General features: G+C 38.6%; 1 protein-coding gene across 1 annotated transcript in view; it reads left to right on the top strand.

The window, feature by feature from the left end:
* Nucleotides 1-18,891, top strand: part of DCC (DCC netrin 1 receptor) — a gene marked incomplete at its 5' end in the record, with an annotated part of 1,185,616 nt that overhangs the window by 988,271 nt on the left and 178,454 nt on the right. Inside the window, 3 exons of the mRNA XM_081315662.1 lie at nucleotides 2,190-2,331; nucleotides 5,763-5,873; nucleotides 13,997-14,191. Of these exons, the coding sequence (XP_081171788.1) occupies nucleotides 2,190-2,331; nucleotides 5,763-5,873; nucleotides 13,997-14,191 (448 nt within the window). The remainder of the gene's footprint in view (nucleotides 1-2,189; nucleotides 2,332-5,762; nucleotides 5,874-13,996; nucleotides 14,192-18,891) is intronic.

Below are 18,891 nucleotides of genomic sequence, written 5' to 3' on the forward strand. Positions count from 1 at the left end.
AGCAGAAAGGAACAAAGAAGAGAGCTTTCTTCCTGTCCTGCTGATATATCATTGGAATAAATGAATATATCTTCAACATCTTCATCAATGATTTGGATGAGGGGATAGATGGGAAACTCATCAAATTTGCAGATGGCACCAAGCTGGCAGGAATAGCCAATACTCCAGAAAATAGGCTTAAGAGACAGGAGGCTCTGGACAGACTCGAACACTGGGCACTATCTAACAAAATGAAATTCAATTTTGAAAAAAGTAAGGTTCTGCATTTAGGCAGGAAAAACCAAATGTACAGGTATAGTATAGGTGGTACCTTGCTCGATAGTAGTAACTGTGAGAGAGATCTCGGAGTCCTAGTGGACAATCACTTAAATATGAGCCAGCAGTGTGCTGCAGCTGCCAAAAAAGCCAACACAGAGCTAGGCTGCATTAACAGAGGAATAGAATCAAGATCGCGTGAAGTACTAATACAAATTTACAATGCCTTGGTAAGACCACACCTGGAATACTGCATCCAGTTTTGGTCACCATGATGTAAAAAAGATGTCGAGACTATAGAAAGAGTACAGAGAAGAGCAACAAAGATGATTGGGGGACTGGAGGCTAAAACATATAGGGAACGGCTGCTGGAATTGGGTATGTGTAGATTAATGAAGAGAAGGGTGAGGGGTGACATGATAGCAGTGTTCCAATATCTCAGGGGCCACCACAAAGAAGAGGGAGTCAAGCTATTCTCCAAAGCACCTGAAAGCAGGACAAGAAGCAATGGATGGAAACTAATCAAGGAGAGAAGCAACCTAGAACTAAGGAGAAACTTCCTGACAGTTAGAACAATTAACCAGTGGAACAACCTGCCTCCAGAAGTGGTGAATGCTCCAACACTGGAAGTTTTTAAGAAAAGACTGGACAGCCATTTGTCTGAAATGGTATAGGGTTTCCTGCCTTAGCAGGGGGTTGGACTAGATGACCTTCCAACTTTATTGTTGTTGTTGTTGTTGTTGTTGTTGTTGTTGTTGTTGTTGTTATTATTATTATTATTATTATTATTATTATTATTATTATTATTATTATTATTATTATTTGCTGAACAACAACAACAAAAACACCCAAAAACAAAACTTTACATATTACCTCAGTGTAGCTGCTATATTTATAAATGACCTGGTAAAACATATTTTCTGGAAAGCTGTCGGGTTTGGTGTGCAATCATTCCAACATAAAGGGCAGTAAGAGAGAATGGTTAAATGCCATTATGGTGTCTTCTGAAATTGAATAGTTTTCTGCATAAAGATGATCGCTTGGCATGTTGAAATAAGATTGCCAGTATGCACGAAGGAATATTTTATGGATTCGTACTGCTCCCTGTACAATTCATGATCACAGGACATGTTGATAGCCACCACCGGTAGTTTTCAACTTACAATCACAATCGGGAATTACCATTGCTAAGCAAGGCGGTTGTTGAGTCACATCGGATTTTATGACCTTGTTTGCCATGGTTATTAAGTGAATCACTGCAGATGTTAAGTGAATCATGCAGTCATAAATGCATGCTGGTTACCAAGTGCCCAAATTTTGATCATGTGACCATGGGGATGCTGCTATGATCATATGTGTGAGGTCCAGTTGTTAGTCACTTTTTTTCAGTGCCAATGTAACTTCAAACGATTGCTAAATGAAGAGTTATATGTTGAGGACTATCTCTAACTCAATTCATAAAGGATATGTCTCCAAGGGTTATTGGTCTTTTAAGATTCAATGCGACCTCCAGGTTGAGAGCAGCATATCTTCAAATAACATTGCAATTGAACAATGACAGGAGAAGATAATTTCTTTTTCTCCCCTGCTTTTAAGCCCTGTAGAGATTTCTGATTGGCCACTGCAAGAAACAAATTGTTATCCAGTCTAAGATGGGTATCCTCTAGATGGCAGCAGAGAGCAAAAAAACCTCTAATTGCTTGCTGCCATCTAGTGATCATTTGGGAAGGATAGCTCAACCTTTACCTAATCGAGAAAAGCAATTTGTACACCCTTATTAGCAGGTCTAACATAGAAGGAATTATTTCTAGATTTACCCCTTCAAATCAATGGGACATGCATTAGCAAGCCTTTTGAGTAGGCTGCCATGCTTGAGTCTTAGGGAATCAGAAAATTAACACAGCAACATCCAGTTTAATGTGTTTGCTTTACAGAGCATCAAAGTGAGTTGGCTACCCCCACCGTCCAGCATGCAAAATGGATTTATCACCGGCTATAAAATACGGCACAGAAAGACAGCTCGCAGGGGTGAGGTAGAAACATTGGAGCCAAATAACCTCTGGTATCTGTTTACGGGTAAGTGTTTACATGACATTAGCCTTATAAAACAGAGGAGGAATGAAATACTAGGGGAATAAAATGAGACTTTACTTCAAGCGAATGTTGGTTGCCTTGCGTTCTGCTGACATTTATTGGACGGTACAACAACAGCCTTCATGCATTATTACTTTGTTTCCTATTTAATTGTTTTATCATCTATTTGTGCCTCCCAATATTCCATGCCTTAATGAGTTTGCAATACAATTCCCCATGCTGTCTTGCAGGTTTTATTTTAAATTAGGTTCTACAAATGACAACTCCAAAGGAAAAACAAAGCCTGTCACCCAGAAACAAGATGTTGTGGTCATTATTTCTAAGCCAAAAAAAAATGGCCATTTGTTTTGATAGGTGAATGCAGACGGACTCTCCATAGGTATTTGATTCCACCTGCAGTTTCATGCTTACCTTTTTGCACTTGCTCAGAAGTGTTCTTTAAGACCTGCATCCTTGGTGGGAACTTTTAAGCCAAGATATACTTTCAGAGCTGTTCAGTCAAAACACATCCATTTCTTGTCAGAAATATCAACTTGTTTTCATGTCTCAGCTAGCCCAAGTAAATTCAACTGCATGCTGAATCCCTTTCAGTAAGTATATAAAGATATGGAACTAACTGTTGATAGACTACTTTACTCTAGTGGTTAATGCACCAGGCTAGAAACCATGAGACTCTGAGTGTCCTGCCTTAGGCATGAAAGTCAGCTGGGTGGCTTTGGGTCAATCACCAGGAGGCTGTGAGTTCTAGTTCCACCATAGCCATGGAAACTAGGCTGGGTGACTTGGGCCGGTCTCTTTCTCTCTCTGATAGATAGATAGATGATAGATAGATAGATAGATAGATAGATAGATAGATAGATAGATAGATAGATAGATAGAGTAGATAATGTTAATCAGTTTCAAGAAAGGCTGTTAAATACTGCAAGCTGAATGGAATATAAATAAATACAAACCTCAGTGTCACAGTTTTGCTTCCATATTACAGTATTTTCCAAAGGAACTGGGAATCTTGCAGCTTTTAAAGAGATTATTTAAATATTCAAGCAGCAAGACTTGGTTTCCTTAAATTCGTCTGCTCCTAAAGGCAGGTGTTTTTGCCCACTAATGAGGACAGCTGCAATACCCAAGTAATTCAGAATTGCAACAATGACTTTAAATCACTATTGTTGATTTTATAGTTGGATTGAGCATCAGCTAGAATTTCAAGGTGGATATGGCTCTTTCAAGTTTCAAAATCCTTCCCCAGGGGATCTCTGCAATTAAATGTGCCTGCTTATTGTTATGCTTCATGGTTAGTATAAGATGCACGAAATGATAAACATGTAATGCTGTCAAAGGGAAGAGAAATCTGGTACAAAATAACTTCAAGGCACTTCTGTGTTGGAATGTAACAATTGTCAGAACAAAATAGCTGCTTCAGGATTCAAACTGGATTGAATGCATTATTAAAATTCGAGATGGGAGCTTAGCTTGTTGTATGTCTATTCAGATTCTCAGTCATCCAGGTCATGGTTGTCCCAAAGGTGCTTTTTCAAAAGGCAAACTGGACTTTATTTATTTTATTTTTTTATTTTAATTCCATTTATATCCCGCCCTTCTCCAAAGACTCAGGGCGGCTTACAAGCTTAGCAGTAGCCTTCATTCTATGTATATGCCTGCTTATTAGGGCTTTCACACACACCCCAAGCGGCATTATTACAAAGTCAGCTTAATTGCCCCCAACAATCTGGGTCCTCATTTTACCTACCTCGGAAGGATGGAAGGCTGAGTCAACCTTGAGCCTGGTGGGATACGAACCTGCACTAATTGCAGTCAGCTGGTGTTACTTAAGGAGGCATTAGCCCACTGCTCCACCAAGGCTCCTTTGTTTTTCCTTGAAGACATTTCACTTCTCATCCAAGAAGCTTTTCAGTTCTTCAATCAGAATTGAAGAAGCTTCTTGGATGAAAAGCGAAACGTCTTCAAACAAAACAAAGTTCAGTTGCCTTTTGAAAAAGCACCTTTGGGATAGCTTGTTGTAGCTACTATAGTATCTGCTTTAGAGAAAAAAATGGTTATACTTTTACAGAGGTGCTATAAATTAGAACATATGAGTGGGAAAGGTTGTGCAGTATAACTCAGTTTACTGAACATTTTCCTCATGATAACAGTGCTGGCAGAGTTCTCAGGCAACTATTTTGCCTTCCCTCTTTATTTCTTGCCCAACATTGCTGTTTGATTAGCAGCTGTGTTGTCCTGGCAGTGGGAGAGGGCCAAGAAGGGATATGGAGAAAGGAGCACAGGTACGTATCACCTGTTCAGGCTTTCTGTTCTTCCACAGAAAGGAATAAATTGGACTGAGCTCAGAGGAGGGGGAGCAAGGTGGCGAGGGTTCAAGATACCGTCCTCTGTGAGAAATATTAAAGGAGATCTGGATGTGAATTAGCCCACAGAAGACAAGGCTGACTAAAGATACCATAGCAATCTTGGTAGTCCTCAACTTATGACCAGTTGCTTATTGACCATTTGAAGTTATGATGGACTTTCCCAGGAATACTTATGACTCAGTTCTGCAGTTCCACCAGCTAGCTTCCCCACTCCTGTGGTCATGTGATTGCATTTTGGGTGCTTAGCAATTGGCCTGCATTTAGGTTTTTGCTAAAAAAAAAAGGATGTTTACTTCTGGTTTTTGGCAAAACCGGCCCATAGCAAAAAGTTGATTTGCTTAATGACCAGGGCGTTCACCTTATGATTGTGGCAGTTGCCATAGTTGCTTTAGGAGTACAACAGTCAAATAACGAATGTTGCCAAAATTTTTTGTAAAGTCAGGTTGGTCAACTGGATGACCTGACCTGCTTTACAACTGTCAGAACTTATAATGGACAGACTCCATTACAGTCATATGTTATCTGTATCTGAAAAGTTGTCCCATTAAATAGGAGACTGAATAATTCTCCATTTCCCAGAGGGCAGGAAGAGGAGAAGAGAAGAGAAGAGAAGAGAAGAGAAGAGAAGAGAAGAGAAGAGAAGAGAAGAGAAGAGAAGAGAAGAGAAGAGAAGAGAAGAGAAGAGAAGAGAAGAGAAGAGAAGAGACTGCAGCTGGGAAACCCTGTTTTTGCCCTCCCTTATGCATATAAGTCAGCTTGGGCTAGTCACTCTCTTTAAGTGTTAGATTGCAAAGTAAAAACAATTTTTTTAAAAAAAAAATCTACCAATCTGCCTATACTGGGCCAGTAGGACAGATCATGGTTTATAACTTTCAGTGAAGAAAACTTCATCCTGCTGATGCATACACACATAGACATATTGACACGGGGAGAGGAGAACTAGGTTTGGAGACGTACTGCTATGCTAGAAATGATTGCATTAATGTGACTTGTAGGATGCCAGCAGCATTAACTGAACATTTTCTGTTTGATTTGCATTGCAAATAGGTCTTGACAAAGGAAGCCAATATAGTTTCCAGGTTGCAGCTATGACAGCCAATGGAACGGGACCTTCTTCAGAGTGGTATACTGCAGAAACTCCAGAGAGTGATCTTGATGGTAATTGTACTTATTTTCACAGCTGTTATGCTTGTTTTGTGCTCAGATAGTTGTCTCGCCTTTTGGGTAAACTGCTGTGGAGGTTAGGATGAGCCGATGTCCAAGTCACTGGAGTTGATGCCTGAATATTTTCTTGAGCAGAAGTGCTTTCATTGATTGCATGCTGCTAAATTTCTCTCTGTGTATGGGCAAGTGAAGCAGAAATGAGAAAAAAAGACAGTTCTGTTCTCTTCCATTATTTTCACAAAGTGTTTCTAAGCATCTATCTAATTTTAACTTCTGCACCAGCTGTTGCTACCTTGTCTTTTGCCAAACTGTAACAATTGGACGGATGCTCAGAGCATGGATAGTTTTCACGGTAGCCTTCAACTTCAATATTTTCCATGCTGTGGGTACCGCAGGAGATAGCTAAAGAGCTGCTTTACTCTGTGGCAGGTCTAAAATCTATCTGATCAGCCCAGTCTATTGGAATTCTTAAAGCCTGAAGGCAAAGCCTTCCAGATTCTGAAATACTTCAGCCGCAAGTCACAAGTCTAGGGCTTCATTAGAATGTAAGTATGGATTAACCGGAGGAAACCAACATCTCTTATGTCTGAAAGAAAAGAAAAAGCTTTCCAGAAGCTCATGACTTCAGGAGACATCGCCCATTGTTTCTCCCCAAACATTTGATACAACCCTAAAAAGTTACCTTTTAGCCTTTGGTTGAAAGATTCAACCTTGCAGGGACATAGAAATCCACTCTGATTGATTCCCAAATGAAACAGAGCTGTGTTACTGCTGTTGCTAAGGCTTGAAAAGCCATATGATTAGTTTCCCAATTATGAGCATCTCAGTTTAAAAAAAGGTCCTCGAAGAAACTGGGACAAGTGCCAAGAAGGGTAATGAAGTGGTCATGGGACTAGAAACAAAGTCCTAGGAGAAGAAGTTGGAAATATTTAACATTGGGGAAAAAAGGAACAGGCAGAAGAAGTATGGCAATACACTTCAAGTATCTAAAGAGTTGTTTTTTTTTTCACAAAGAAGGCCAAGACTTCCTCTGTTTTCCCAAAATGCAGGACTCAGAATAATGGTTTTAATTACAGTCAAGTACTGTAGATTTCAGCTGAATGCAGAAAAAAAAATAGTAATGTTTTTGAATACATTGGAACTTGAGTAGAGAGATATCATGCACCCCTTTACTGGATCAGATCAGATAGATTCATCCCTCTGGAATGTTTTAAATCAGATTCCTGTATCAAAGAGGAAGTTATATCATCCTGACATACAGACCTGCCCTTAATGCTCTCACTTTGAGGGTAAACATCAGTATGCAAAACACAGGAAAGGTAAAAGGAATAAAAAAGAGCTATCACTAAATCTAATCTGAATCAACACCATGTTGATGCAAATTAGATTTAGTGATAGTTCTTTTTCTTGCTTCACTCCAGTTACCTTTCTATATCTGTCCTTCCAAACCATTCTTGCTTCAGCTATGTCTCCATATCACAGACATGTCAAACACAAGGCCCGGGGGCCAGATCCGGCCCGCGAAGTGGTTTCATGTGGCCCGCGAAGCCATCCTGGAAACAGTGAGGGAACGGCCCCCACTGCCTTGGCCCTGGCCCAGAGACCCTCCTTCTGCCAGAGACCCTCAGATCTGTCCCACTCCTGCCCAGGCCCCCATAGGCACCCTTGATGCGAACGATGTAGTGCTGGCCACGCCCACCCAGTAAGCCATATGCACTTTAGCCACACTCACCCAGTAGGCCACGCCCACCCAGGCCACACCCACCTGGCCCCTTGAGGGCAACCGCAATGCTGATGCGGCCCTCAATGAAATTGAGTTTGACACCCCTGCCATATCATTTAATACCTTGCCTTTTATTCTTCAAATATCTCACTTCTTTCCATTTTGAGGATCTCCTGTAGTCCGTCTGACTACAATTTTTCTCATTTTGTTCTTCTTCTGAACGTTAAGCCTTATTCCTTTGCTTTATATGACCAAAGTATCTCGAAATTCTTCTTTTGTACTGGTCTCTCACTTTTGCATTCAGTTGACATTTATTCCATCCACATTCATTCTTAATCCTGTCTTTTCTTCTTAAGCTCTAGCGTATCCATCACCAGCTTGATTCTCTCTATGTGTTTGGCATTTTAACCCCTAAAATCCCCCAGTCTTTCTGACCTCCAGCTTTATCTCTACAGGAATTAGGAATTCAGTAGGAATTCTGAGAGCCTGTATCCTAACACAGCTGGAAGTATGAGATGGGCAAATCTTTCCTTCACAGGACAGGGCATTTGATTTGTCAGAGAACTATAGAGCGGGTTTACTCAGTTGAAATATTAAAATTGGTGTGATCAGCTAAAGTGCTGAGAGCCTCAAATCTTCCTGAGTGCTCAGAATGGATTTCTCAACTGAATGGATCAAAAATCCATGACTGATAACCCCAATATTTATTCATTTCAGGAGAAAGAGTTCGAATCTAAGGAGACTTGTTTTGTGTGCTTTCATGATTGGCACGCACTTTTGCACAACTTTGTAATTTAACAGTCTACTGCAGATCAGCCAGAGACCTGCTATTAAATCTGGAACTAGCTTTTTGCTATCCATGTTTGAGATGATTTTTTTAAGGATCATGCCTGTAAAGAAGCTAATCTGGTAAATTCTAGCACAGGAAGGAAAAGATTGCTAAGGAAGAGATTATTTATGGCAGGGCCTTTTTCTCATTTTTGCTGTAACAGTTTTGTCACTGCTTCCTTCTTGGCATTTGCACTAAATATGGAAACAAATAGTATCTTAAAGAATTCGCTTAAATCCCTATGGATAGTACATTTTGCTAAAGCAATTAGAAATCTAAACAATGCAGGCTATCTAAGATTCCCTGGAAAGCCAAAACAGTCTTTCCAACAGCTGGAAAGGTTTTAAATATTCATTTTGAAAGAAAACTCCATGTTTTGTTTCCTTAAAAAAAGTTTTTTTGTCTGACCTTTTGAAATTTCCTATATTAACCACATCAGACCCTGCTTATCTTTTGTGAAATTAGCCATAGATGCCCCTTGATACCACATATTATCACATAGTTTAAACACATTTTTACAGTGAAAAAATAATTACCTTTATGGTATTTTTTTCTGCTGTACTCACTTTGTGGAAGAGAAGATGAAAAATAAGACTTCTTGTTCCATGGGGGTGGATTTTTTGTGGCACCCTATTGTATTTTGAAGGGACACGGTGGCTCAGTGGGTTAGGATGCTGAGCTTGTCGATCAGAAGGTCAGCAGTTTGGCGGGTCAAATCCCAAGTGCCGCGTAACAGAGTGAGCACCTGTTACTCGTCCCAGCTTCTGCCAACCTAGCAGTTCGAAAGCACGTAAAAATGCAAGTAGAAAAATAGGGACCACTACGGTGGGAAGGTAACAGCGTTCCGTGCGCCTTTGGCATCTAGTCATGCCGGCCACATGACCACGGAGACATCCTTGGACAAGCGCTGGCTCTTTGGCTTTGAAACGGAGATGAGCACCGGCCCCTAGAGTCGGAAATGACTAGCACGCATGCGCGGGGGAACCTTTACCTTTATCTATTTTATTTTGAGGGAGGAAAATCCTAGTGTATTTCATCAGTTCTTCCTTTACTCAAAAAAGAAAGAAAGAAACCTACCCCCGTAAGTATATATCATTTGTCAAGGAGAAAAAAATACTTCTTTGTGTTAATTTTTTTTAATTCTAGGGCTATCTGCAAACATTTCCTTAAAAACCTAAGGAGAGTTATACTTGGGTAAAAACAAATCAGGAATTCTACTATGTAGACATGGAATTTCCTCCTATTTCATAAACATGATCCAGCAAGGATCCAATTTGAGTCAGTCATCGGGACCAGAAGTTTCATCTTCCAAACATTTGGACTCATACTGGAGCCCATCCTCAGGGAATTTCTGTCTGTTCCTTGAGGATGGACTCCAACACGAGTCCAGACAAAACCTTTGGTCCCGGTGACCGACCCAGATTGGATCCTGCAAGATTATCCTGGGACAGGTAGATTCACCTTCATTCATGATGATCCAGCAAATTCGTCCTCCCTTGAAGTTGATTTCATTTCATCTCATCTCATCCCTGAACCCTTCCTGAAACATGTCCCTGACTTTTCCTTTGCTAAAATACTGTGTTCTCCTTGGACATTTTTCCCCTTCTATTTCCACTCTTTATGATTGCTTCCTTGCTTTTCCTTTAACCAAATATATCCTAACAGTCATGTCACTAATTTTCTTCCTGCCTTCTAACTGACTACTCCAAACTGGGAATATAGAGAATGCTTAGAATAGCGTTTCTCAGCCTCAACACTTTAAGATATGTGGACTTCAACTCCCAGAATTCTGGGAAATAAGTCCACACATCTTAAAGTTGCCAAGGTTGAGAAACACTGGCTTAGAAGATGATTCCATGAAAAAAATACCTCTTTGCAAATTCTTTTTTTTATTGAAAAGTTATATAATACATTTTTAAATACAGAAAACTCCCTCCTCCCCCTCCCCTCTCCCCAACCCTCCCCTCCCCTCCCCGACTTCCCAGAGCTGAATACAGGGTATAATAATACAAACATAAACTAAAATATGCTAATAACAAAAATAACATATTAAGTTCTATCAGACTTTAACTCTCCATAGTCATAATATTAATAAAGTAACAAATGACTAATCATACATCATAAAAATCCACTACTTATTCAAATGCTAAATGAAACTTTTTAGTCCCATATTTATTCTGAATATATTCAATCCATCTTCTCCATTCCACAATATATCTCTGTTGCGATTGATCTTTCAAATATGCCGAAATCTTTGCCATTTCCGCCAAATTGGAAACTTTCAAAGTCCACTCTTCTATAGTCGGCAATTCCTCCTTCTTCCAGTATTGCGCAACTAAAAGTCTTGCCGCCGTAATTAAATTCAACATCAATTTAGTGTCTATTACAGTAGTATCTGTAATAATACCCAATAAAAACAATTGCAGGGAAAACTTTATCCTTTTCTTAAATATCTTTTGCATATTCCACCAAATTTTAATCCAAAAAGCTTTTTTGCAAATTCTGTCTTCAGCTTTATAGATCCTGTTCCTAATGCCAGTTATAGGTTGTGTACAAATGGATTAACAATGCCTATGAATTCTAAGAAGTCAGAAGAGTTTCCAGGGCTGAAGATACGGGGTTTTTTTTGTGTTGTCCTTCTGAAGACCAGAAAATTGTGCAAACATTTACAAAATAAATTAGGCATAAGGATGAATTTGAATGCTTTGCATAATACTGTATAAGCAGGTTTCAAAATCAATTTTTCTCAGTATAGAATTTGGATAGCCTGGACATGGAATTTTATTATTTTTATATTGTTAGCATATCACATATTGAAATCAATTTGATGTTTAAGATCTATTTTTAGAACCATTTTTCTAGCTCTTCATCAAGTCTTCAATTATAATTATTAATGAACTATGTGATAGTTAACAACTTTCAACACCTAACTTTCTCTTTCATCAGCCTTTCCTTTCCTTCTTTGTTATTGCTACTTCTTACATTTATAAAAATAGTTACATTTATAAGAGTCTTGCCTTAATACCCAAGTGAATACAGTAACTTTTATCAAGCTGATTTAAAATGGCATTTAATAATTATTACAGAAATATATAGCAAACAATTTCAAATATTTTTATGCAATTGTAAAAAAAAATTACATAAGCCTTGTGTTCTCAGGACATCCTGTCTTTTAATACGTATGTGATACATTTCAATATATTTCTAATTATCTAAGCCTTTTTTTAGCCAAGCATAGCTCAAAAATAAATTCACCTGAAAATGGTGCTTTTTTAAGATTTTGCTAACACAGGTGTATCTTAATACTAATCTTCTTCAGTTCTAATCAAACTTCAAGAGTGGGTCGAACTTTTTATTGGAAACTTTGCTAAAATTAATCACAAATCCCATAAAATGTGTTAAAGGCACAGAGGAAGTAATCAAGGTCAGCAACACTGACAAATGTTAGTCTCATCATTTTTTTTAAAAAAAATGCTTTTTTAATTTCAGTGTTTATGATGGGAATCTTTCATAGGCCTTTTTGTCTGAGTTTGCTTAAACATTTTGCATTGATATTTCACCAATAAAAGGGAATAGTTGCACAGGGTAAGCTGTTGTGTATAAACAGAGAGCAAATCCCACTCTCTTCTATCATTGAAGATCTTACCCAAGTTGGGTAATGAAACATCTGCAAGAAAACATCCAAGCTGACATGTTCTTTTGCATTTAACTTCTTCATGACTTTGATATAACTGGGCTCAGAGGTGTCCACAAGTCAAGATAGCATCTATGATAATACAACTGAGGTTCTACATGTCTCTTAGATGTACTACTGCTTGTTTATCATACCCTGCAGATATAAGAACCTAAGCAGTAGGTTCTTGATTGGTCAGACCCCTGGCCTACCTAGTGCCTCAGTCTACTCTCATACAAAATCAACTACACAAGGAACCCATAATTTCCATGACTCATTCCAACCCTTTTAAAAAAAAAATAGCCAGGCTGCTAGCCAGCACTACCTCTCATGTAGCTAATTCCTTATATCATATCCATCATATCCATTAAGAGCCTTGGTGGAGCAGTGGGCTAATGCCTCCTTAAGTAACACCAGCTGCCTGCAATTAGTGCAGGTTCGCATCCCACCAGGCTCAAGGTTGACTCAGCCTTCCATCCTTCCGAGGTAGGTAAAATGAGGACCCAGATTGTTGGGGGCAATAAGCTGACTTTGTAATAATGCCGCTTGGGGGGGGGGCGAAAGCCCTAATAAGCAGGCATATACATAGAATGAAGGCTACTGCTAAGCTTGTAAGCCGCCCTGAGTCTTCGGAGAAGGGCGGGATATAAATGGAATTAAAATAAATAAATAAATAAAAATTGTTACAGGATCCAATCTGAGTCGGTCACCAGAATCAAAAGTTTATTCTTTCAGGTTTTGGGGCTCATACTGGAACCCATCATCATTTCTTTTTCTCCAGAATATGTGCAGTGGGCTGTTCCACACAAACCCAAAAGCTCCTTCCGGCGCGATCTCAAAACCTACCTTTTCAAACAAGCTGGCCTGGCCTGATGGGACGGGGTTGGGTTTTATTAATCTATTTTAATCTATGTTTTAATGTGTTTTAACTTATTCATGGGCATTTGTTTAATCGTTTTTAATTTTTGTATCTTGTTTTTTAATATGTATTGCCCTGTTCACCACCCTGAGTCCTTCGGGAGAAGGGCGGTATACAAATAATAATAATAATAATAATAATAATAATAATAATAATAATAATAATAATAATAATAATAATAATAATAATAACAACATTATTGTGGGTCATGCATGTTTATCTTCATATCTATTTGTCTTCCCCGATTCTACCTGTTCAGTGAAGCTTAACAACTTATCTCTTTCTGTTGTAAAGACATGAGCAAGGAAAGAATTCATTTTAATTTTGCAAGATTTTAAAGCAGCCACTCTTATGGACAATGGCCATCAGGAATATCTGCTTTCATGTCATAAAATTCATTCAAATGCTTTATAAATGCATACTCAGATTGTTTAAAAACTGCCATGAGTGAACCCTAAAAATGGGGAGGTTGAACTGAATAAACATGGAAGCATAAAGAAAATGTTATGCTTATGCTCAGCTGACAGGAATGGTTGTGTTTATATTTGATTATATAGTAGTTATGTACTGTTAAAAATGTGTTGTCGATCCTTTCCCTTTCCCTTTTTTCTCTCTTACATTTATTGATTTCTTCTTAACCCCTCAATATTGTCATCTCCCTCTTTTTTTCCCCTAGAGAATAATGGTAGTTTCACTCCATTTAGGAGGAATAAATGGTAATATGAGAAATATTCCATTTAGCACATGCTATGTTTTGTCCTGTGAGGTATTATACAGTAATTGGGGAAAAATATGCAGCTAGGTAGGATTATTCAGAAACTAAATACAGTACTGAAATGGTTTGCATGTTAAGTCCGCCCCACCCCACCCCCACAAAAAAACCCAAAAGAAGTATTTTTACCTAATATTGAAATCTTTCTGTTATTCAAATGCCTTTATCTCAATGGTAACAATCCCTTCTTTTGACTTCCAGAATCACAGGTGCCTGACCAGCCAAGCTCTCTTCACGTCAGGCCTTTGTCAACCAGCATTGTAATGAGCTGGACACCACCATTGAATCCAAACATCATTGTACGTGGCTACATCATTGGCTATGGGGTAGGCAGCCCCTATGCTGAGACAGTCCGGGTGGACAGCAAACAGCGATACTATTCCATTGAACATCTGGGTAGGTGATTGTTTTCTTTCTGGTTGCTTGATATAAAACAGCTTCAACTAGAACCACAACATCATAACACTACAGTGGGATTACAAGCAGCTCCTGCCTGTTTTCAAGAAATTCACAACAAAAGCATTCCTATGGAAGAATTGATTTTTGGATTAACTGGAAACGCCAGACACACAGCGTGGGGAGACAATGAAAGTCCCCCTAGATAACTTATTTCTAAAACTGTATACTCTGGCTTTATAGGTCAATAAAAGTTGTACTATGACCAGAACACAAGAACCATTTTCGGGTAGTAATTAAGGCATCAGGCTAGAAACCAGGAGACTGTGAATTCTAGTCCCTCTTTAGGCATGAAGCCACCTTGGTGCCTCTCATGCCTAGGAAGTGAGCATTGGCAACCCACTTCTGAAATTTGCCAAGAAAACTGCAGGAACTACTTGAGGCAGTCATCAGGAGTCAACACTGACTTGAAGGCATACAAACTCATCTCTAGAATTTAGACAGGCACAGAATTCTTCCCAGCTTAAGGGGTTCATGATACATTTGTCAGAGGCACCACCAGGGTCAGATGATCAGGCAAAATTTAGGATTTCTGCAGCCCAGAGGGCTTCCAACAGACAGCAGTCCATTCTTAGCAGTCATCACATGTTGCATCCTGCCTGTTCTGAAGCTGGGTAGCAGACAATGGTCATCACTGATACTCATGTGTTAATACCATGGAGATGTATTTCCATTGTCAGTCACCAAGTTGTTATTTTTTCCTTTGCTCTCATTTAAACTTAATGAGAAATACTTAAGTTCTTAGCTGTAGCTTTGGCTTTATTCTTTTGTAACCTTTTAATATGTAATATTTATTCCATTACTCTATTTTATAATGTTACTATATTACTGTTATTTTATTCTGTGTTATGACATTCCTATGTTATGACCTGTGATTATACTTACTGACTTACTTACTTACTTACTTACTTACTTACTTACTTACTTACTTACTTACTTACTTTGTGGAGATGGTTGACAAACTGGCCAGTGTCCTAGGAAGAGATTCCCTGTTTCCTTTCTCTTCTGTGCAAATTCCTTTTCAGAGGATATTTAGGACCAAATAGGTCCAGCCTTAAGAAATATAAGACAGGAATGATATAAACTGGCCTACAGATAAAACCTAATACAACCTTGCTTCTCTGAAACCCATGAATTCCATTCTCTGGGACTGGATTGGGAGGAAACCAAGAACTATTTGGTATAGAAAAGATTAAACAGAAGTTTGGAAACCTTCCTTTTCATTTTCTCCCTCACAGTGTTTGGATTTCTGTCATTCTTATAATGGTTTGTAGTTCAGAGGCAATGCCTTAGTCCTCGTAGTTATAGCACTCCAGTATTTTGGATTTTTTTTTATGCATTGGAACAGACATTTCAGAACCTGGGATCATGTGAATCCAACAACTGTCATAGATATCCATGTCACCTTCTAGCATTGTACAGCTGTTGCTTCTGTTGAACTCATGCAATCTTGGAAAACAGACACAGCTGCTTTAATGAGTCCCAGAGAGGTGCAAGATACAAGCCATCTCTTCTGAATCAAATCCAAAGGATTGAATAACCTAATTCAGACATGTCAAACACAAGGCCCGGGGGCCAGATCCGGCCCGCGAAGTGGTTTCATGCGGCCCGCAAAGCCATGCTGTAAACAGTGAGGGAATGGCCCCCACTGCCTTGGCCCTGGCCCAGAGACCCTCCTCCTGCCAGAGACCCTCAGATCTGTCCCACTCCTGCCCAGGCCCCTATAGGCACCCTTGATGCGAAAGATGTAGAGCTGGCCACGCCCACCCAGTAGGCCATACACACTCTAGCCACACCCACCCAGCAAGTCACACCCACCCGGTAGGCCACACCCACCCGGCCCCCTGAGGGCAACCGCAATGCTGATGCGGCCCTCAATGAAATTGAGTTTGACACCCCTGACCTAATTAATTAGCATCAAAGCAGCAGAGAGCCTGGGTTATGAGCTTTTTCCCAATATTAGAGTCTAATCCAGAAAATGGCAAACTTAAGAGTCTCTGTAATTACTTAACTTGCCTGCTTCTTGTTAATTTTGTTGTCATCCATAATGCCTTTAGTAAAGCTGCTGAATTGTTCAGGAAAGCGTAGAACAGCTGATCAAATGAGGAGCTAGTTGATATGGAGACAGATTCCTAAACACAATCAGCATTTTATATTCTATGACTGCAGTGTAAGTAGTTATTCAGAACACACCTTTGCTTTATCACCAATTTTAAATGCTAATGAGTCCCACACTATATTTCAGAACAAATTTACCCCATTGGTGCCCAGGTCTGAATACGATGGCAATCAAACCTGCAAACTTTTTTTATCTGTCAAAATAGTGTCAGGAGGTGTTTCATTATCTAGTCCTCATTACATACTTTCTCTGACACTTTCTCTTGGCACCATGCAGAGAAAATGTTTTATTCTATGGTTGGAAAGGAAACTTTGCCAGGGAATGAAGATCAAATGTTGAGAGAAAGATTTCTAAATGCTCACCTTCTCTGCTCTTTTATTGCATAACTTTTAAACCTGTTCTTGGACATTAGAATACCCAAGAATATATATATTTTTGCAAACATTAAACCTGTGTAAAACAAGTTCATGACTACATCTGAGTACATATGAGTTCTACAAACTTACTCATGCATTTTTTTATTATTATTATTTTTATTCTTCCTGAGTTACATTGTCCCTTGGGCAGTCCTAGCTAACAGAGATAAAAACTTCTTTTAATTAGGTTCAACTTCTGGTGCTTTGAGAAGAATGTTTAGGTAGTTTTCTTTTTTCTTAATAGCAATTTTATTAAAGTTACCATTGCAAACATAAAACCTAATATAAACTTTGAAAAGGACAAAATAAGATATCAAAAGAAAAAAAAAGACAGAAAAAAAACAGGACAGAAAAAATAAAAATGTAATAAAGAAAATTTAAACAAATATATAAAGAAATGACTGTCCTTCAAGACAATCAGTATAAAAACAATTTTAGTAACATCACCTTCTCTTAAATTACAGCAAATGATCTCTTCTTCCCATATTTCATCTCTTAATCATAAAACTATCTTTAAAGGCTTAGTCTCGATCCACAAAAGTCCATTAAAGTCCACTAGCGACAACGTATTTATTTTAATATTGATCAAATAAACCAGCTTGACACTCCTTCCCTTTACTTTTAAAAATCTTAATCTTTAATCCCTTCAAATAATGTCCTAGCACTTGCTTTCTGTTTTTTTTCTTTGCCCCTTCTCATAAAATTATTTTAAATTTAACAAGCTTCTTTTGTAAAATCCATATAGGAAAATTACCCAGGTTACTCTCTTGGTTTGGTATGTGTATATCCCTTTCAATTAATACATCAGTCAGTTTCTTTTGTTTGTGTATGTTGTAGAATTCCTTTTCCATATCATTCTTGTAGCCTGTCATCATGTCAGTCTCAATCTTGCCAAGTAATATTTATTCCTCTTCCATAACATTTTTTTTAAACACAGTCTATCTACATAGGCAAACACTCTTAAAATTAATTTCTGGGTCCATTCTTCAAAAAATATTCTTCAGTATGTCCAGTGTTAAAATATTTGCTTCATTAGTAAGTGAAATTTAAGTGTTCTTCTCCTTTAATTCTAATTTTTATTTCCTTCTGGTTCCTTCTAGCATCCAGCCTTCAAAATCTCATCCTATCTTCTTTTTTTTTCTTTTTAAGAATTCAAGACATTTTGCATAGGAAGGATTATTATAATTAATTCCAAAATTATTTCAAATCCATCTGGACCCTTAGTCCATTTGTAATTTTCCAAAATCAAAGTTCTAATAACCTTGTTGCTGTTTATTCCCTCCCCAAACACCATTTTTTAAAAAAATTAAGTTTTAAAACCCTTAAACCTGTACTTAAATCTTCTTTCACTGATTGAAGGAATCTCAGATGGTGCTGTAAACTATATCAGTCCAAAGATTCCTAACAGGCAAAATGCACTAATAAGCAGTTTCCAAAAGTGACCAGAAAATGAAGTATTTGAACCTAATGCCCTTTCAAAGATGCCAAACCCAGTTTGAGCAAAGATGTGGATGTTCTGAAGTCCTCTTCTTGTCCATAGAGGAATGACAAAAAGCTGATCTTCTTGTCAGTCAATTTTTCACAGAACCATCTTCAGTTCTTCATTTCTTGCCCTAGAAGTGGAGGAAGATATTTAGGTAGTTTTCATGATCACAGTACAAATGTGGTATATGCTTACTTTCTTCTGGATTTTTTTTTTTTAATGAGCTGTCCAGTCTTTAGCCTGGGATTTTCTGGTAGTCGCTCTTCGAAGTTGAAACCAGGTTAGATTCTCCTTAGCCTTCTGAGATCAGCCAAGATCTAGCTGTATCCCCAGCAGTTAACATGAGCGATCATGAAATACATGAAAAGACATTCAGTTGTACTAAAGAGAAATCATAGAAAATCCTCTTACTTGGAGGAAAATCTATCATATGTGCACTTCTTCAGCGCTTGCTTTATAGAGACATGTGAATTAATCTGACCTCTTCCGGTTGAAGAGCATGGTGGCTCACGTGGTTAGGACACTGGGGTGGAGGCTAGCAAGCCCGCATTCGAGACCTGAGTGCTGCCATGAAGCAGGGTTGAGCTGCTGTCCTTTGCTCCAGCTCCTGCCAGGGACATGA

The sequence above is a fragment of the Vipera berus genome, assembly GCF_964194415.1.
Source record: "Vipera berus genome assembly, chromosome: 2".
In the NCBI taxonomy this organism is placed as follows: domain Eukaryota; kingdom Metazoa; phylum Chordata; class Lepidosauria; order Squamata; family Viperidae; genus Vipera; species Vipera berus.